Source organism: Strix aluco, chromosome 1 (genome assembly GCF_031877795.1).
Source record: "Strix aluco isolate bStrAlu1 chromosome 1, bStrAlu1.hap1, whole genome shotgun sequence".
Taxonomy (NCBI): domain Eukaryota; kingdom Metazoa; phylum Chordata; class Aves; order Strigiformes; family Strigidae; genus Strix; species Strix aluco.
In genome coordinates, this window is record NC_133931.1 from 156,558,597 (window position 1) to 156,580,952 (window position 22,356).

General features: G+C 40.7%; 1 protein-coding gene across 1 annotated transcript in view; it reads right to left on the reverse strand.

The window, feature by feature from the left end:
* STAC (SH3 and cysteine rich domain) overlaps nt 1-22,356 on the reverse strand; it is a 76,823-nt gene that overhangs the window by 35,558 nt on the left and 18,909 nt on the right. Inside the window, exon 2 of the mRNA XM_074849908.1 lies at nt 16,744-17,020. Within this exon, the coding sequence (XP_074706009.1) occupies nt 16,744-17,020 (277 nt within the window). The remainder of the gene's footprint in view (nt 1-16,743; nt 17,021-22,356) is intronic.

A 22,356-nucleotide genomic window follows, 5' to 3' on the forward strand; every position in this document is an offset into this window, starting at 1 on the left:
AAAAAGCCAAAACTGACAAAAGAAACGATGTTTCACTGGAAGCAAATGAGGAAATTTCATGTCAGGATAGCTGAGGTTCTGCCACAGTCATTTTCTTCAGATACCAGCTAATGCCTCCAGACACCCAACACTGGAAGGACGCATTGTTTTGAGAAGCAGGTCATGTTTAATAATGCCTTGCTAGAAATACTCTACGACTGTGTCAGCTGCCATTTGAATATCTAAACCAGTGGCTAGGTTTTTCAGAACAGCCATGGAAAATTGAATCTTAAACTGTTCTGATAATCTGACTTTAAATACTAACTAAAGGACACACTGCGTCACTTTTGTGAATCTAAGCCTTTTTTAGAGGAAGCCTAAATGGAAACAGAACATCTTAATATAGGTGAAAGAAAAGATTTGAAGGCAGAGACAGAAGAGACAGGGCAGAACTTTATTCCAAGTCTTTATGTCTGTCTCTCCTATAAAAGTAATTTAGTTACTACTCTGCATTTCAAGAAAGTGACATTTATCCTAAGGAATGCAAATGAGAGTGTCCTTTGCACACACATGCAAAGGAAACCTTTATCATCCTCTTGGTCAACACAGCCATGGCCGCAGCATTGTTGGTTAATGCTTTTTGCCTGTTGTTTCAAAACTCAACATAAGATTAATAGATACAGAGGAAGAATGAGCCCAACAGCCTGGAGAAAATTGAAAGAAAACTGCAACTGTTGGTAACAACATGACGTTATGTTGACTGTATAAAGATAACTATATTAGGCACTTATGCTAGAGTGAAAAAAAAAAGAGACGATAAAAAGATTCAGGTCTATAAAAGAGAGAAAGAAGAAAGAAAAGAGACACAGAGAGACTGTCACCTCCAGCTAATCCAGCTAAGACCCAACTACTATTTTTCATCATTCCAGCTGAGAGGAACGTGCCAGTCAGAAATTGTTTTGATTTAAAACTTTCATAAATAAATACATTTAAAATTACATATTTTCCATAGATCTTCAACTTCTGCTGTGGGAGGCTGATAAAAATAATGTGTGCCTTGCCCCTCTCTCCCCAAGTACATTTGCAATTGTCACCAGAAAGCTGTCTCCATGCCAGAATTTATGGGAAATGGAGAACTTTAAACAAGCCAGGCCAGTATTGTAGCAGTGAAGGGTTTAGGATGTCACCTTAGAAGGAGAAAGAAAAGTCCCTGAAATGGCACTGGTGCCCCTGCAGTCATCTCTAAGCCTTTGTGCAACCTCCTCTCCTGCCCCCTTCTTCATTTTTATTTAATTGTTTTTGTGTAAAAGCTCTGACGCTGAAAGGGAGACTATTTTTAAAAATTCCTCTACGGCTACTTCCTGCCCCTGAGGCTAGCTGCTGCTGGACAAGCACTTGTCCTCCTTTCCCTGCTCTGCCTCAGTCAAGCGCTGTGGGTAGATCAGAGAATAGCATTTTCTATGCAGGACATCCACACCTTTAAAGTTAAAAATCTTGAGCTTAATTCCCCCAAATCATTAGGTTTGTAAAGATGAGCTGGGCATCCCTTTGTTTGCCCTTCCTTGGCCTTCAGACTCCTCGGGTGCTTCTCGCCACCTCAGGAATTGCCCCCTTACTCTGCCCTAATACCTGGCACCTTCTTGCTTCTTTTTTTTAACTGATTCTGGGACCCCACTGCTTGCCTCACTGCCATTGCAGAGAGGACAGAGGAGCACATTCTCAGCTGGTCATCAGGTGAGTCATAGATCAAAGCCTGATGACCAGATGTCCCCAGCCACCCTAAATGGCTGGAAGTCATTGATACCTGATGACTGACCAATAATTCAAGTTGCTGGATGCACAGTTGCCAGGTACGTGGATCAATAGACAAATATTCACCTCACATAAAATAATCAGTACTATTAGCAATCCTCCCATTGCATTTTCCACTGCTAAATACAGGACTGAATGGCCTGTTCAAAAAAGTAATAAAAAGAGGACGTAATAATTTTGTGGTCTGCTGTGTATTGTTCCTAACTGACCACAGATAAATGTATTATGGCAGCTCTTGGCATTGTCATTTTGATGATTCAAAAGGATCAATTTTCCTTTTTTAAAGAGATTAAATTGCACTTTACGGCTACCCTTCTCTTTTGACCTGACTAGACAGTCTACACTCATTTGAATACTGTGGCAAAGGCACTCTATGCATGAATAACAGATGTCTAGGATGAAAAAGTTCAAAATGTTAGGCAAAAATCTTATTTAGGCAGTTTTTCCTGAATAATGGTAGCATGGAATTGACTTCAAAAGTTTCACTCTTTAGTAGGGTTTTTTTTTGTGCTGGTATTTGTGGGAGCTAGAGGAAGATCCCCTCCATTTGGGACCAAGCTGCCAGGTCTGGACCTGACACCTTGACTGGTTGGAGTGTCCCGTTCCCCTAAGTCCACCTTGTGTCAGTCTAAACCAACGGGGTGTGGAGAAGCTGGGACTTGGATGTTTGTGTTCTGCATAGTAGGACTTGATATCCAACCATGGTACCTGTCTTGACAAATTAATAAATTTTAGATTATATGTCACTGAGAGGTGTGGGTCTGTCTGAGTGCCTACCCCACCCAATTTCCCCATAACAATGTCCAACGTTTAAATAGCAAGAAAAGTTGCTTTGCATGTAGGCAGGCTACAAAACAGTGCATAAAATTAGAACTGACTTCCTAGTGACATAGTTTTCTTTAGAAACAACATGCTGAGAAAAAACTGAGGCAGTAGTAATAGGCAGGTTTTTCTTAAGGCTGTTACAAAGAAGAAAAATATCCCTACTAAAATAAAGTCCTTTCTAACTTCATAGTTTTAAACCACATATCAGCAAGAGTAAATGCCTTTATTCCTCTTGCAAATCAGCTCTGTAACTGCTTGACAAAGAACTGCCAATGCTGCCAGACTTTTTATGCTGTAGTTCAGGACCAATGAGACTTACTTAAAATGCAAATAGGCCTTTCCTGTCTTTTGGTGCAAAAGTGATTCTCATTCTTGATGTCTGGTGATCAGAAGAGGATGAAACTCACTGCTGTGTGCTGAAAAATTTGGCCACAAGAGGTTTTTTTGCAATGCACTTTTCACATATTCAGTAGCTTTGCTATAAATGTCTGTCCCTGAAAGGAAATATCCACCTCCATACTACTTAAAATATCATCAAATGTTTTTGATCATCTAAATGTTAATTAAGATGCTGGAACGCCATGATAAATAAACTAACAGCTATTACCGAAAGTCTCAGTCCTCTAAAAACCAAACACAGTAAAGCATTTCTAATGTTCTTTGCTCTAAACATACACTGATATCCCAATACCTACTTTTCTAGACAATGTTCTAGACTGCTGAGCCTGTGCTTGTAGATCTTTGCACGGTTGCTCTGCTGAGAAGGAAAATAGCTCAAAGAACATAGGCGTAGACTTGCCTATGGGACCTGATGCTGAACTGCTCCAGAGATGATGATGGTACCAGAGCTGAACAGGACAAACAAATATGGAGAAATTAACCCTGGTGTGGTGTCCCAAAGGAGAACAAGCAGAGATCAGTGACTGATCTTAGTCTCAGTAATATTAATAAACATAGTGTGTTCAGTGACTCTTCTTGAGACGAAGATGATGAAAGCCAGATTTCAAACAGGATCTCCATGTTGGCAGGCTCAGGTTATTTGTACCTGTGTTCTTACATGTGTTGAAATGAAAAGCCATCCAGCTACAGCCTTTTTGTGTGTGTGTTTTGAGATGCTTTGAAAAAGCAGTTGAATTTTGTAGGGCCACTTGTATGTACTGAAACCTTGATCTTTCAAGGATGTTGTACCACTATAGAGGAGCTAGAAAACAGAAGAACAATATCTGAACAAAAACTATGCTGCAAAATGAAGATCAGGCCTGTAGGCTTGCTGAAAATGTGGGAAAAGTTACAGAACAAAAGAACAGTCTGCCCTCAGCAAAGGGATTTAATATTCTCTCTGGTCTGCTAATGGATTTTTAACATTGCCTCTTGTTTACAGAGCTATGTGTCAGAAGATTAGGACAATCAATTAGGACTATAAAAGGTGTAGTTAAAAAAAAAACCCTGGTATGTAAATAGCCAGTTTCTCTCTGGCCTTCTGTTTCAAACTTACTGAGGTTTTTGGCTCTTTGCTCCTGTAGTAAAAACGCTCCCTCATCAGCTCAACCTCTTGTTGTTCCTGGTCTTTGTTAGCACAGACTGACTGGGTCTTGCACATGAAATGCTGATGTCTGACTTCCCGAGGCCACAATTCCTCTCCCTCCCTCTTCTGTCCATTTCATAGTAGCTAGTGATGGAGCTGGAAAGCGAAGCAGCTTAAGATAACTACAAGTGTCTCTACCTAAAATCTAGTGCATGGTCAGGATCTGACCACACGCAGGCTTCTGCTCCAAAGTAATTTCTTCCTTTGGATCACACGTGGGTAAGGAGGACTTCATCAGAAGCTACAGGTGTAAGCGACAGCATGATTTGCTCAGACTAGAGATGATTCAGGGCACCACCATAAGTAATTGGGCAGTTATATCAGTTTAGTGGGATCAGTTTTCAGGGGAGTTATTTTTACAATTAGTCACAATCTCTGGCTTCTTTACAGAATTTTATAATCACATTTTATAACAAAGTATTTCAATTTCTTTTCCACAGCAGTTTTGAAAACAAAAAATGAAATGGTAAATGTGGAAAAACATTCAAATGAAACCTTTCAACCCAAGTGCAAGTTTTTTAAAATTTCTTTTTTCCAGAAATAGTTACTGATTTCAATGAAATCACACAAGTTGGGAAGAAAAATACTTTCATTTACTACTGCCATTTGCTCAAAGAGGCAATCTCAGCCTTCACTGTTACAACCTGAGAGAATTTAGTACTCGACATATAGCAGTGCTGGCCTAAAGCACACCTACAGGTAGACTTCCAAGTGGCATCAATTATTGTTTAAATTAATAAGAAAAACTTCTGCCAAATGATTGTACAGAAGTTTCTGCAGCTCAGCAATGCAAAAATTCCCTGACTGGGGCTCAATCTGGGGAACAAGAGAAAAATTGACATTAAGCTGAAATTTTACTTTATTTCTGTATCTTTATATCATTAAACCAAAGTTACAAAAAATCTGCTTTCTAAGATTTTGTCTATCAACAGGAATAATTCAATGCATCACTCGTAAACTGTCCATGGTTAGAAAGTATTTTCATTATCTGAATTCACCCTGGATACGGGTAGGAACAAACCAAGCCAACTCAAGCCATAGCTTTCTCATCCACACATGTGGTTTGCACCAGCATGACTATGTGATTTGTTGTACAAAAGCCTTAATTAACGTTGACCATAATTGTGTTACCACTATTGAGATAAGGAAACCCATAGGGGTAGCAATAGGCTTGGCAGCTACAAATGTCTGGCCTGTACAATGATACAGCCTATAACAAAAGTGTAGCAAAACCTTGGTTTTAGTGAAATGATTTCCAGTGCAACAGGAGCTGTTGGTGAGAATTCACTGAAGGCATGATTTGGAGGGGGAAAAAAAAGCAGATCAGTGTGTCAGAAGGTACTGCCACATAGCTGGATCTCACTAACAGAGAGCTGGGTCAATACACATATTCAGATTTAGGAGCTGTCACAGGTAAAAAATAGCTGAAATTGTGATCAGCAACAGGCAGCAGTTTGTATGTGCATCAGTCTGAAACTGAACCCCTGAACTCTCAGACAGGAGCCTGCTACTTGCCAGCTGCAACCAGTATGGGCTGCTTGGACTAAACAAAACACTTTGACTAAACAAAAGTGATGCATCATAATCCTCCAATTAATAAAGAGGTAGGAGACCGATCCACTAGTTGAGAGGCTGATCATGTGTTGTTCTTATGCAAATACACTATTTAGACTGGAGGACCTGTGAGCTTGGAAAGAACTGGTGTCAAGAGATGGGTTGCCAGAAAGAAGGTGGTGAAGATCCTGGCCTGGGGAGAGTTCTGGGAAATGGGGGAGGATCCTGGAGATGAGGAAGCCATGACATCAATGCCAGGGGATGCCCAGGAACCTTGGGCAGTGGTGTCTGAGACCAGTAACTGCAAGCAACATCACAGCAGGAACCAACGCTACTTTCTGCCCAACCTTCCCAGGTAAGCAGCGACCTCCCTGCAGGGAAAGGGAGACCTAGGGAATGAAATGCTGATGGGGAGGGAGGAAGGGAGTGAGTGTGAGAAAGAAAGTATAAGTATGGTAAAAGCAGTAATGTCACTGATTCTTCAATAAAATCTGGTATCCAGATCCTTTCCACATTGGCATTTATGCTGTCTTACCCTTGACAAGAACTCAGCGTAATTTTTGATTCTTTGGTTAAGAGACCACCTCAATTTCCAGATGGGGCATTTTGAAAGAACATCTGTGAGATCCGCACCCAAACCCCATCAACGTCTGAACTGTTGAATTTTCTGTTGCGCTTCAGAAAAATCTCTGTTTCCGCTAACAAAGAGTTTGTTGCCCTTGGAGAACACCACTAATCAGTTCAGTCTGCCAGAGCGTGTCATCAGCTTGTTACGGAAAACAACTGCTCATCAGAGGCTGTTGCTCATCTGCTGTTCTCCATGAGAAATGATCCTCTGTCCTCCCTTCTGGTGACATTTGAGACCCATCATACTCAGTGGCTGTTTATCCCATAGTGCTGGTTCTGGCTGAGGTAGAGTTAATTTTCTTCACAATAGCTGGTATGGGGCTATGTTCTGGATTTGTGCTGAAAACAGCATTGATAATACAGAGATGTTTTAGCTGTTGCTGAGCAGTGTTTACACAAAGTCAGGGCCTTGTCTGCTCCTCACACCACCCTGCCAGCAAGTAGGCTGGAGGTGCACAAGAAGTTAGGAGGGAACACAGCCAGGACAGCTGATCCCAACTGCCCAAAGGGATATTCCATACCATGTGACATCATGCTCAGCAATGAAACTAGGGGGAAGGTTTGGGGGGGGACGCTGCTTGGGGATTAGCTGGGCATTGTCTGGTTGGTAGTTAGCAACTGTTTTCATTTGCATCATTTGTCTTTCTTGGGTTTTATTTCTCTCTGTTATTTTTCTTTTCACTACAATTTGTTGTTATTATTACTATTGGGAGGTTTTTTTGTTCTTTTGTCAATTATTAAACTGTTTTTATCTCAACCCATGAGTTTTCTCACTTTTACCCTTCCAAGTTCTCTCCCCCGTCCCACTGCAGGGAAGTGAGCGAGTGGCTGTGTGGTGCTTAGCTGCTGGCTGGGGTTAAACCACGACACCCATCCAGAGGCTATTAATAGAAAATGAACTTCCATGCTCAGCTGTGTTGAGGGACTAGATCTAGCAAAACAGACCAAGCACCTTAGTGTAACTTCTCCACATTTGCCAGCTGTAACAAACACTGCAAGACAGATGACATCACCTTGCAGTCATAAACAGAAGTGCAGATGAACCCCTGATGATGCCAGTATGCTGTGCCTGGGCTTACAGAGGAAGGTGAAGTGGTGGAACAAAAGGAGGTTGCACAGAGCAGCCTCCCATTTCAAGTCCACTGATGATGGAGCTCTGTAAGCAACCAGCAACGTTAAAAATTCATCCCCATGCTTCATAAAAAAAAGACCTGGGGCAGCACAAAGTCTATCTGGAGAGTTTCATGTGCCACAGATCTTCAGATATGAAAGCTTGCTACATTCTGAAAGGTGCAACTGGAAAAACAGGCAATATTTGCACTGCAAATACAAGTTCCCTCCAATACACCCAGTCCTCATTTGGAGGGATCTTCCTGTGCATTAAATATATAGTCTTTCTTTTGTGATTGCTGAGAAAGGCAATCAAGAACATACTGACTATGATGTTATGGTTCATACTGGCTCAGGGATTATACCAGCTGTTATGCCATTTCCTCTCTTGGCTGGGAAAGTGGAATTGTTGCAGGGAGTGGGGGAAAGACATAGCCACCTTTTTTTTTTTTTTTTTTCTTGCTTGCTTGCTTCTCAGCCTTCTATTAAGCAGGAAATAGTCTAGTCACCTAAACAAAATATTTCAAGATTTTCAAGATCACTGCCTGCAAGTTATAAAGGAAACTACAATGCAATCACATTTTTTAACTGCAGAGTGTGTCTTCAGAGCTAGAAGTCAGGGAGGGGATCCATGGATCCATGTGTGTGCAGCATCCTTCAGCATATAAGATAAACTTATGTCAAAAAAGAAAAAAGTTACAGATTGTGTATACCCGGAAAACTAAAATTTAGGCAGTTTAGAGAAGATAATTGCTGAAATTTCATTTATTTGCCTTCATACTACCAAAGCAGAAAGAGCATGCAGTGCTCCATGTAAGCCACAAGGATCATTGCTCTCCAAGACATCCTTCTGTATTAAAGACAGCAACAAGCAACTGTAGGTAGGCATTTTACTCTTCATAATGGTAATGTTCTATTTCTTGCAAAAACATTTCTGCTAATTGCCTCATTTTATGGCTTCTGCAACTCATAGTAAGGTGAAGCTCCTAATAATTTCCCTTCTAGATGACGCTTTTGTCAGCTATGTGGCAATGTAATTATCCACATAACAGTGATACTCTGGTAGACAAAGACTCTAAGTAGAAAAATAATGTTTTTACTAGAAGGTCAGCTTCAAAGAAGATGCATTTAATTTGCTTATCTGAAAACACTCGATGTCTCATATAAGCTCAGGAAAAGTACATAGCAGGACATAAAAAAAGAAATCTTGTTAAAGACCTGGGGATGAAGCAAAATCCAAACCTTAAGCTTACCATTATGTTCTTCACTAGGGCTGATCTCAGGAGCAATGGCCACTACTGAGTAGAGTGTTCGGTGTTTTTCAAGGTAGTTTTTGGTCAAAAATCATCCTGGCTAACATCACATTAAAATACTGATTAGAGACATGCTGGAAATTTTTATTGTTTTCCATCTAATTAGGTAGTAAATGTTGGTCAACATCTTTAAAGTCTCTTCACTAAGGATTAACCATAGTTTCATATTAATAGCAATTTCCCTAAAATTACAGTGAGCTTGAAAATTATCTAGTAACAAATGTGAAACATGCTTGATGTTCAAGGACAAATTAGAATTTAAAATATATTTCCACCCTCTTTTCTCTGCTAAGCTGTTCCTGATTATCCAATTTACTGATAACATTCTTGCCTCATCTCAGAGGAGGAAGCCCTCCCAGAGGATAAACAGACTACATATTTGCTTTTCAATATTTGTTTTAAAGGATATTTAACTCTTTATTACCAAACAAAAGTATTAATTTAACGCAGGGGTAATGTGTGGCACTCTGTAGCTACTTTACAAATGTGGGGCTTTATTAATTGGATGCTTTTTGTCATGCTTATTAAAAATAGAAGACATACTGACAGAGTACACCTGTATTGCACATACCATATGTTTTTCTACCTCTTTTCAACTGTTCATCCCCACTTTATCTATTTTAATAGACAAACTATCCACTTCCTGGAAATTTTGCAGAGTCCAGATGACATTATCTGTACCTGACTAGTCTATAACTAACAGTTGACTGCATACTGTACAGTTTGATTAATGTAATACCTCCTATTTCCAGAAGGCTTTTGTTTAGGTCTTCTAACAGGGCTCCTCTCAAAAGTGGCAAGTACACTTATGGAGAGTTATTAACTCAAGAAAGAAATCGTAGGAGAAACCAGGTTCAATTTCAAGGTAACAGATATGGTAAAATTATTATTTTACAACATTTTTTTGCAGATGTGTGTTAAAAAATACTATGTTTTTTTTTGCCCTAAACCCTGGCACAGCAGGTCAGAGAGTACTGAGGTAATTCTCACTCATACCGATTCTCAAAAGTGCTAGAAGATTTAGGTGCCCAGAGCCATTCAGCATCAGTTGGAGCAAGAACCGAAGTCTCCTAAATCCAGGAGTGGATTTACTGGAGGGAAGGAGAAAGGAGAGACAGGGACTTTAGGCCATTTAATATCATATGGGATGGCAGCTGGTACCAGTCACTTACAAGGTTATGCAACTGCCCCTTTTCCTCACAATCAAAACCAAGGAGGCTGGATTCAGCTGCTTTTGAAAACCTCTTTCCATAGGGAAATTCTTTGCCTTCTTGCATTAGTAATAAACATTCACACACACTATTTTATACTGTAATAGTCTATCATCTGGAAAATATATCTGGGAAGGCTCAGCTGTGACTGCACAATCCCGTTGGAGAGGTGGACAAGAAGCTGCCCCCACAAGCTGCTGCAGGGGCATCTCCTTTCATTGGCAGCTCTTTACCCTTCTCTACGGGAGACAACTTCCATGCTGACACAAGTGGCAACACAAATCTCTTCCCCCAAGGTCATCTAGGCTGTGAGAGGCTAGACAGACTGGAAGGAGTGAAGGTTAGGGTGAACACTGAATGAGTAACATTATTTTTTGCTTTATCCTGCAAGAAAAGCCTCAGTAAATAAAAATGCCTTTTTTTAAAAAAATAAAAAAATAAAAAAAGCTCTGGAAGAGTCCTCCAAACTACCATAGGCTTGGAAACACAGTTTCAGTTACAGTCATGCTTCCCAGGAGTACTTCTACTCTGTCCAGCTGCCAAGCAGTGGTGATCATCCTGTGACTGTTTATCACATCCTTGTCTTCCTGGATAATGCTGAATAAAGGCAGTCTTGGATCAAACCAGAATGCCTACTTAATGGAGTGAGGTAGCAAGCTTAAAAAAAGTCAAGAATATTCTTGAGGGATCTGATCAGACTGGAGGCAGAAAGCACTGTGTCATAGTTCCTGTGAAATTTTGCTATATTTAATAAACATCCACATAAATTACAGTTATATAAACACTTCCTCAAACTATGGAGTCTTTCCATTACTTATTAGTCACAGTTACAGATCGTCTAAGAGAAGAGGTTTGGATGTAGCAACTAAGAAAAACGGGGGACCATAGCTCCAATCCAGATCTCTTTCTTTCCTTCAGTCCTGCATCTGAAAAGCTGGACCAATTTATTAACTTTGAGCCTAGCTTTATGGAGGATGTTGCATTACAGCTTTAGGGATAAAGGAGCTGAAAGTTCTAGCAGTCACAGCAGCACAGTGAAACAAAGAAACACAGGCTGCTTTTAAAAGATGTGGCTAGAAATAATTATTCATGGCACTTTGTTTGTTGTTTGAAACTCCAGAATGACTGGCTAAACCAGAACAGACGGTGGTAGGAGTGAATCAATACTGAAGGGATAGCACAATTTCACTGCTTAAGCACTGTTGATTAGTAGACTGGAAGTAAACTGTGCTTGGGGTTTATTATTGGTTTTGACTTTTTGTTTGGTTGTTTTCTACAGGTTTCTTGGACTGGAACCTAGTTAGTTCCCTGAGAAGGCAGGTACTGAGTTATTTACCTCCAGAACTGCGAAGGTCTGGAGAATCTGCATCCAAACCAGAAATTCGATTGTCCTGAGACCAACTATAAATGCATATACCTCAGGTACTTAAGCCAGCAATGGCATGATCCAGAAGGACCTGGTTTTGACTATTATTGAACATTGCAGACCACAATTTTGTCTGGTCTTTCTGAAAGTTTGTGGCCCTCTAGCATGTTTTCCAGGAAAAGATACACCCACAGGTATGTCAATAAAACAGGGGTTTGGTCAAAATTCTGTGTCAGAGTTAAGGTTAAGCATGGAATTAAACTGCTAAGTACACTTTTGAAACACAAAGAAACATACAATGATGTTGTTATAAATGAACAGTTATTTCTTTAAAACACAGCTTTAAAGGACTGACTTCAAAGTCAGCTATTTTTAAAAGCAAAGTGGCTTACATTTTTGCTACACTACTTATATTTGACTTAGATGGGAATACATTAATTGCATGTAATATGCTTGGAATGTGTGGAAAATAACATTTTTTCCATGTGAGTCAGCACAGGAAATGAACTGCAAATGAGTGAAATGTTGAGAAGTCTACAGATGGAGTTTTTTTTAAAATACACAATGTTTTTCAGGAGTAGAGTACTGACATCATATTTTCTTCAAGAATAAAGTATCACAGAGATGACTGATGACACACCAGAGACTGAAGAAGAGCAAGAACTTGCTTCTGATCAGCATAGCTTAAGACTCTAATCTGATGCAACATTAATTTAATAGTTTCTATCTTTGCCAGGCAGTTTTGCCTCCCCTTATTGGACACTGCCAAAGCTTATCACGTTCTTGCTAAACATGGAAAATGGTAGATAACATGGAGCAAACTCAGAGGTGTTCCGATTTGATTTGCTTTTCACAGGGATGTAAAATAAACAAACCAGTATCTTCTAAATAATGATCTGGTGATACATTCCACAAGATGCTTTCATTTGCAAAATATTCACTTGCTGAGGTTAGATATTAAAATAGTAATAGATACTACTTGTAAGAACAGCAGATGAACAAGTTTCTAAGAGTCATACCGTGAGAGGATGTTCATAAGTGTATATATTTAGGAAAATATGTAACCCACCATGGAACTGAAACCTCAGTCCTAAACTAACCAGCGCTTGGAGCTCACAGTGACAGAACAGTGAGCGGCAGAAAAGAGTACAGAGTCTGCTCCAAAGTACTGTTTATTTCCTCTGAAATTATGTGAATTACTACTGTTGACTTCAGCATTAGAACCAATGATTGTATTGGAGTGTTTGACGTGGCAAGAAAACCCCATTAGTGTAAAATGGATCCTCCATGCATTCCTCAGAGCTCCCTTGAATCTAAAAATTTCTCCCTTATTTCATTTGCCAGAAAACTACTGTTTCTATATCAAATTTTCTTCTGTTTACTGAGGTGGGACTTTAGGCCCAGTCTAGTAGAGGTAGTAGGAACACTTTAACTCCTGTCTTTAATGTGAGATATGAAACACACTACTACTACTGTTTTTTCTTTTTTGAAATTGAACCAATAAGGAGTTTCTTTTGAATAGGTTGCATTGCACTCTGAGATACATGAAAAGCATTTGAATGAGTAGGTTTGCATTACAATGATCCTAGTAAACATCTTCCTCTGAATGCTGAAACCAATTACATACTATTTGGCCTTTATGTTATGACTGTACTTCTGTCAAATGAACAGGCACATGTGCTGCATCCCAAAGGCAACATTTGGCTCATAGTGCCTAACAATCAAGAAGAGATGATGCACATATTTTTTGTAGGAAGATAATGTTTCACATTCCTTTGCTTAATTTTGCTGTGAAAGGAGCATCACGGGGGGCCTGCTGCCTCTGCTCTGAGTTGTTCTCTTCACTCTGAAGCTACAGACAGATTAATCATAGAACCATAGAATGGTTTGGGTTGGAAGGGACCTTAAAGATCATCTAGTTCCAACCCCCCTGCCATGGGCAGGGACACCTTCCACTAGACCATGTGGCTCAAAGCCCCGTCCAACCTGGCCTTGAACACTGCCAGGGAGGGGGCAGCCACAGCTGCTCTGGGCAACCTGTGCTGGTGCCTCACCACCTTCACAGGAAAGAATTTCTTCCTTATATCTAATGTAAATCTACCCTTTCTCAGTTTAAAACCATTACCCCTCATCCTACCACTGTGCTCCCTGATCAAGAGTCCCTCCCCACCTTTCCTGTAGCCCCCTTTAAGTACTGGAAGGCTCTATAAGGTCTCCCCAGAACCTTCTCTTCTCCAGGCTGAACACCCCCAACTCTCAGCCTGTCCTCGTAAGGGAGGTGCTCCAGCTCCTTGATCACCTTTGTGACTCTCCTCTGGACCCACTTGAGCAGGTCTATGTCCTTCTTATGTTGGGGGCCCCAGAGCTGGACACTGCACTGCAGGTGGGGTTTCACGAGAGCAGAGTAGAGGGGAAGAATCACCTCCCTCGACCTGATAGCCAGAGTTCTCTTGATGCATCCCAGGATACAGCTGGCTTTCTGGGCTGTGAGGGCATATTGCTGGCTCAGATTCTGCCACGCTAGTGAAGACTGAAATGTGTACTGCACGTTCATGCTATGCACAGTTCATCGCGCTGCCTTGTACCAAACAGAGCAGCTTAGTTCATAGATCAGAGAGCCATTTAAGGTGAACCTGGAATCATTCTTGGTGGCAAAACTGAAACCATCTAAAGTCAAGCCGGGATTTTCCTGGACTCTTTCCCCCAGTCTTCAAAACATGTATCTGTCTTTGCCTTTATTCTCATCAATAAGGAATTTAAAGCCATAGACTCATTACTCTCAAATGTCACTGCCCATGAAAAATGCAAATAGAGAGAACAAATAGGCTCCATTTTGCAAGTGTAAATTCAGAGTCCCTGCACAGAAGTGAGGTTTTTTCAGTCTGCCTTTGGGAGTAGGCTTGACACGGTTTCCTGAAAAGCTGCCTGCTTTGCTTCACCATCTCCACAACCAACAGTTGCACAACTTATATGGATTAATTGAGCTGCAAACAGTAACATCCAGATCTCCTATGCTGCTTGAAATACAATACAGCAAAACCAGGCATGACTGCAATAAGGATCAAAGAGAGAGGATTACAGGAATAGAGTAGATGTCTGCCTATGAGAATCAGGGCATCTAGACTCCAAGGCATTATAAGGTAAAACTCTTAACATCTTTTCTGTCATACCTCCAAGCAAAGATGAGCTGGAGGAGGTCAGAGCAATTCACCTGACTCAGCATGCCACCAGACAAAATAGGTCGCATTAGCTTCTTCAGCAATTATGAAAGGCTTCTTTCTCTAACGAGGTGGCTAAGATACAAAACAGAAAAAGGGAGCCTTCAGAGGATAGGAAAGAACAACAAAAGTTCAGAAGGCAGGTGGGGTTAAAGCTGGTGTTTTGAAGCTTATGGCTATGCTTCAGGACTTTCCCATCCCAGGCGGGACAGAGATTGCCCAGCAAAGGAGAAGGGCATGGGTGTTTATGAACTGGAGTCACTCCCTGCAAAGTTTGCTGCCAGTAATAATCCATCTTGAGCAGCAGTGTTTTGAAACAGTATTGCTGAGTTGTGCAGATTTTTGATAATACTAATCTCCATACAACTTCATGAGAAGCTGCCAGAAGTGCGAAGGACTTATATTTGCAGTATATACTTGTGAAACTAAGCTTTGATAGAACGTCCATCCACATTACAGAAGGAGACAAGTTCTGGGCCTGCTTCCATACATGAAGATATTTCAGCTGCCTATCTTGCAGACTACCTTTCAATCTCTGGACTATGAACTTCACTGATACTGATGCTTAGTCCTTCTCCCTTCAACTTGTTCTACCACTTAAAGTAGAAAAAAACTTAAAAGACTGCAAAATAACACCAAAAATCTGGGATCAAAACTCCTCTGTTTCCCTGGATTCAGTAGAGCTGTGGCACAGGGAGAATGAAATCAGGCCTCATGTGTTTAACTTAATTTATGGAAGCAGAATTGTCTCACATCAGATTTAATGTTCTGCAGACAGCTGCCTTTTTCAAAAAACATGAGTTCCCTACACAAGTGGGGGACACTGAGCACCCTCATATGGAAAAGGAGGTATCATTCTCTGAAAAAGTTTGAGCAATCCTATCAGCATCTTTCAAGAACTTACCATACTGTTATCTGAAAGGCAGTGACTTCCATGCCAAGGGACATGGGTTTCTTACAGTAAGCTAGACAAATTACAGACAATAGCTTGTAGTCAAAGACCTGCACTGCTTCTGCATGAAGCTAAACCAGTGTTTTACTCCTTGTCCTGCCTACAAACCTGGAAATTGTGTCACTCACTTTCACATTGCTACAGTGCCACTGAATTTATTCCTGCTCTACCGTGCTGGGACAACTAGATGATGAGTAGCAAGACGACTAAATTATGTACATAATAACGTAGCCGTAATGATGTGAATTTCTAGGACTAGACTTCTGAATAGCAACTCCTGCAGCTTCCCACAGTGGTGACCATGCATGTTCTACACCTCCAGCCACCCACTACCACTTCTTTTCTGACCTCTCTTGCACAGCCCCATGGATAATCTGCAGCATGAAGGCTGGCTTTTTAGGGCTCAGTATGGAATTGTTCTCTGTACAGTGAAGAGAATAATAAATTATTAACTCTGTCCTCTATGTCTGTCTGTCAGTCAGTCCCTGGCAGTAACTTACATACCTGTGGACAGTTTCAGAGAGAAGACAGGGCAATCTTTCAAAGGTGTAAAGTTTGTGTGAGGTTTTGTGAGTAGCAGGGATCAGGTAGAAGAATCCTAAGAAAGTCTGCAGTGTGAATTCAGCTGTTATTTGCTCTGTTGACCTTGTCTCCCAAAACGTGTGTCCTAGACAGCCAACACACACACAAGCAGCTCGGAGTCTACTACCCAGCAGATGCTATTTCTTGACAACTGTCACTTAGGAGAGATGCGAGGCAGCTGGAGGAGGTAGGCATGATCACCACAGTGAATGGGAACTGAGGGCACTGCAGGGTGTGGGGGCAGACACAAGGAGCAAGACAGAATTACTGCTGTGACAAAGAGTAAGGATAGCAGACAAATGTGCAAGATGGATTTCTGCTGGTTCTAGTGTAACATACAACCAAGTTTGTGCTTCGTACTCAGTATAACCTGAATGAGAGATGAATCTGACTCTAGCTGAAACCCTCACTAACAGTACATGTCTGCAAGGAAAGAGATCTGTCAACAAATATAGTACTTGTATTAGCCTGTGGCGAATGTGATGTAAGTCCAGATCCTTTTTCTATGAATCTTCTCAAGTAGACATCTGGGCTCACATAAGTTATGGAAAGGTCATCCTGCAAGTTCTAGCATGGACACTCACACAGATTTAAAAAATCTTTTCTTACCAACAATCATGTGGTTGCAGACATCGCAGAAGGTGGGTTTTTTGAAGATGTGCTCCTGGAAGATGTGAGCCTTGTTGTTTTCTGTCAGCTGCTGGGCTCTGGTGGGAGAGGACGCCTGGCTCTCTGAGTTGGGAAGCTGTCCAGTGCTTGTGCTCACCTCAGGCATCAAGTCTACTTGCAGTTTCACATCGCTATTAGTCCTCTGGAAGAAATTGTCTGCACTTTTACTCCGCAAGCTTTTGGTCTTGAAGGAGAGCGATCGTTTCAGTTTCTGCAGCTGCAACAAATAAACCAGTTAAAATTACTGTCTTTTCCTCTTCAACAGCAAGGCAAGGCTCCTGATTTTGGGATGTGCTGTTGATAAATGAACCTGGGAGACCTTGAACAACCTGAACAATAAAATTGACTTTCAGAATTTAACCAGCAATTTCAGAGCAAAGAAAACAGATCCCAATCAGAAAATAAACTGCTCTACATATGCTTAATGATAAGACTATAAACTTGATAGCCCTAATGAAAGCTTCTATTGGTCGTTTCTTTCAGGTATAACAGCAAAGAGGTACTACAGAGAGTTGTACACATTGGAGAATATATCCTTTGTATTCAAGCATGAGAGAACTTAGAGTATTATTCATCCTCGCGTGGTCCTTAGGCAGCCTGTAAAGTCATTTCAGGAACAGCTGTTAAATACGAGTACAAGAGGAATGAATTCAGTAAATATATTTAAATTTCTTGAGTTTGGCAGAAACAGAAATTATATGCAGTCTTGACATAGAAATCCTTGCTTTCTTTTATTTTTTTAAGGGAGAGAAGGCTAAGGAACAGTAACAGCACAATTAACTAGCCAATTGATAGTTAATACATTAATTAATACTAGTTAACATACATTCACATATATTCCTGTATATTGTATTTGTATTGATTGTCAGACTATTAAGAACCACAAAGACTATTAAACACCACAAAAAGACATTATTAACTTAAACTTGTTAACTCAAACTCTTTACCTGTAAACTGTCTTGTACCTTATCAGAGCTCCTCTCATCCTTCCCCCCCAATTTTATATAAGGCTGAGAAGGGCGCTAGGTGAGGCACAGAAACTATCAGGATATCAGCTACACAAATTTGCAGGCTTGTTAACTCCAACAGCTCACAAGTAGAAGCCAGGTAAAAGGAAAGGCAGCTCTGCATCCACTTCATGTTTGCTATCTCTGAAGTGTAATACCTCTGTATCACCTTTCACTCAGCATTATTCCAACCACTGCAAAATCATTTCAGTCACTGCTGCAATTCTCTGGGCGAATGTGATGTAACAACTGAAATTTTCCATGCCGCTTGGGCTGTCTGTGGTAACCAGCAGGAATGGTTTATATTAGAAACTGTTTATATTAGAAGCAATGATGATTTGGAATAATAATTCACACTAATATAAAGGGAAGGACTTCACATACTTTCCCAAAAAAACATGACATTGGTCTGTCACAGTGACTTAGTGGCCTCAGAGCACTTGTTCTCCCTAGATTCTACTCCTGATCCATCCATTTTTTTATGATGCAGCCAAAAGCATGGTGTCAGAGAGGCAAGTCTGGGGCAAAGCGTCTCTTCCACCTTCACATGAGCAGTTTGTTCTCGGAGAAGTGAGACCATCCATCTCTCTTCTCCATATTTCACAATAAACTCGTCCAGTCCAACAAACAGGCAAAAAGCTGCCATTACCTCCAGGTTTGCTACGTGGAAGCAAACTGCATTCTGCTCCCTAAGCTGTTTCTTCACAGTGACTTTAGGAGCAGGGAGGGATCAGAACCAGGGGACCATCCCACATACACCATTCTCACCCACGACTCTCTCTGGGTTCACAGGAGAGCCCTAGATCCAAATGAAGGAAATACTCACCTGTTTGCAAGAAACTCTCAGTCTCTAGGGGAATGTGTAAATAACAGCAATTAAGTCATTAAATGCCAACTACAAGGTATGTTTCTGGTTTCTTAAGCTCTTTCAGCGGAAGCCTAAGTCTAGCTGAGCCCAAAACTCACTGTACAACTGCACCAACAAAATGTGAGATCTTCCCTCTTCTGCTTGGATGTTAAGTCACCGTCTCCTGAAATCACTGAGGTTACTCAGTACTGAGATTACTTCATCTCCCTTGTGACAGCCAGGAACTCAGCAATAATTCACCCCCTTGCTCCTGAAATGCTTCTCACTGAAGTCAGACCTAATTAGTGTAGCAAAACACAGAGAATTACAACACCACAAGGTGACTGAAATGGCATTCATTATTGATTTGCCATCCATTTCTACAGTGCCACATGAAGTTAATTAAATTTCAAAATGCTGTTTCTGCCACAGAAAGAAGGATAAGCTGTGCAATACAGTATTTGTTTTATCACAGGAGAACTTTCCTGCTAGTTTGGACAATGTCTGCAGTATATTTTAAGAAGCTCTGCATTTACTATCCATATCCTGTTCTCCTGTACAGTCATTTGCCAGTCAAGGGATGTACCAGCAGTTTTCCAAAGGGTAGTCCAGTATTTAGGCTATGCATATCCAGACATATGCATACACACTAAGGTGAGCACACAACTGTGCATACTCCATGCTTCTCCAACCACAATGTTCAGAGCAGGACACATATTCAAGAATGAGTTGACCGAGTTGCATTCACAGATTTGGCAGGCATCTCTGCACAAGCTAATAGCCCTCTCTGAGATCCCCTGAGCACTGTCCTGTGTTAATGTGGCTAAATGATTTCCAGACAAGGTGGGCATCCTTGTTGTTACCCAAATGCAGATTTCATACTTATTTGCATTCAGGCTGGAAAACATCTACATGTTTGGCTTGCATTGCATAGCTAAAGCACCAGTGAAAGTCTGCAGCTATTATATCCCAAGTAAGTTATATATGTATACAGAAATGACTATGCAAAAATGCAGAACACAGGCAATGTTTAGCATTTTGCACAGTTAATTATAGACTTTGCTCAGTACTATTAAAAAGTACCTCTGCGATCAGTGTTTTACACCCATCTTGCGTGAGAGTATACAGGGCAATAGCAGATTGACATCAAGTTTTAAAATTTGATCCAACTTTCTCATACTAGGACCATGAGAGAATTTGAAATAGGGTACTGGTATGTGATTGTTTACTTAGGAAAAGTTGGCCCAAGCAAGGACAAGGGCAGGTTGTTGTACAGATAGTATAAACTATAAAACCATAAAAGCTTAAGTGCTTATTATGCTGCAGTCAAGTGAACATCATTTCCCTTACTAAAATATCACCATCTCCTCATTTTGAAGTTTGCTATGGCCTAACCCTGTTCTTTTATTGGAAGATTTCAAATGCATTTAAATACAGGCATGTAATATATGACTGATTTTGATCTGCCTTAAACTGATTTAATGCACTTCTGATGCCACTGGCTCCTAATAGAGCTACAATAGCATTCACCTGAGGCAGGAATCAGCTCTTTCACTAGAGAGGAAAATATGAAAACTTTACTATTTATAATCTCTTTCTGCAGAGTGAATGAGTCTGAAGTTAAATCTTAGGAAGAAACACTACCAAACTTTGGAAAAGCCTTGTTCTCTACTCAATACTTACTTCAACACTTCAGTGAAAAATGATGTATTGGGACTGAAAAAAACCCACAAACCAAGCACAAAAAGGTTTTAAGAAACATATTTGAGATAAATCTCCTAAGCCTTTCACATTTTCTCCTCTGCAAGGAAGGCTACAAATTACCTTTCATTTAAATAAAAGAAAAATAAAATTCCTACAAGCACAAGAGTTTTTCTAGACTCGTGGTAGCATCACAAGACTTCACAACATTGACACTTCAGAAACATGAACCCTTGATATCAAATCCAGGATGTTCCTGTGGTTTGAAATTACAGTTGGGGAAAAAAGTTTGTCTCTAGTTAAAGGCATTTTATCAGTCACACAAACTCTCAGCAACTGCACATACTAACCCCACAGGCAAGGTAGAGATAAGTGCAATAGCTCAACCTCAGAGCTTGATTAACGGGTTTTTTTTTCCAGTATCTTCCAGCACAATCTCCATCTTCCTCAAAATTACTTTATGTTCAGGCTTCAAGGGATCAGGAAGCTCTGATGGACCACAGTTTATCAGCACCTCCTCTGTTCCTAGTTCCCCTATACTACAACTCTTTAGCTGCTATAACCAGAAAACAGGAGACAGCAAAGACAGCTATTGAAATTCATTCCTAGTGTTAACTAGGTGTCACTGCCTTTGATGTGAATGGGAATTGCACCTGCCCTCACTAAGACTTTATTTGACTTAAGCATTGAAAGCACACAACTCTTTTCTACAATTTTAGTTCAAGAACTTCCCATGGAAGTTGGGAAGATAGCAGTGATTTGAGCTGTTTTATAATCCCTAGCTTTGCAATTACAAAGGATAATAATACAGACTGCAAAGTGTAAATTATTCAGGCTCCTAACTGCTCCCTGATATCTAGAAACTCTTTTTTCCCTTGCCTCTCCAGCTTGTCTACATTAGCAGTCAGTGTGGCTCAGTAGAAGTGGATCTGGAGAATGAAACGGGGGCTGTTGAGGACCCAGCATACACACTGTATGCATTTCAGGACACAGAGTACTCTGAGCAGACCAGTCCATTAGTCCAAGCGTGCATCACATGCACACCTGGAGCACAAGCAAACCCCCAAGTGATGCAGTCAGTGCTCTATGCACCACAACAAGGACCAAAGTGGGGTAAGCAGCAAGAACTGGGAGATTTGCTTTGAAACCACACTCCTAAATCAAACTACAGTGTTAAGATAGGTGTCCCCTATGCTGTCACCATCTCTCTAGCACTTCTTCATCACACCTTCTCACCACTGAAAGCTCAGGGAAAGCCTCACTTCCTCCACATCCTACACACAAATGCTTCATTCCCCTTCCTGAAGCTCCCTCCTTAGTGATCTCAGAGTGAATGGTGGTTACTAGGAGGACAAACTGTAATGTTATGTTATGTTATGTTATGTTATGTTATGTTATGTTATGTTATGTTATGTTATGTTATGGCCATCAGCTTTGGCATTCAGAGCAACCCTCATGCAGCCTGCCCACATCAGTTTATTTCCCAAGATGCTTGGTCTTGTTCCCTTCTCAGCCACTGATAACCATCCTTGCCAGCAGCAGAGCTCCCTGCGCAGCATGGGGCCAACAGGGAGATTATTTTTATACATTTCCACTCTTAACTATCTTCCATGAGAAATGAACAAATGAACCAGGCTTATCAACTGTACTGACAAACCAAGCCCTCATTTCAGACATCAGCTGTAAGCTCTATTGCTACTGTGCTAGCAATAAAAAAAAAAAAATATTGCTTGCTCTTCTCTATCCCTTTCTTTACACTAGTGTTAACAATATCATTAGATGGATTACAAGTAATACAGGATATTAACAGAGTTGGAGTGAGACATCAAGCCAGTTTGATTCCTGCAATTCTTATAAAATATAACTATTTTGTTTGGCTATGCAGTCTAAAAATGCTCTGTCAGCAGATTTCACTCTGCTGTGCGATAAACATCCACCTTCTGTAACGAACAATTTATTCTTCCTTTCAGCTTCTTAGAGCAAGTTTCCAAATTATTT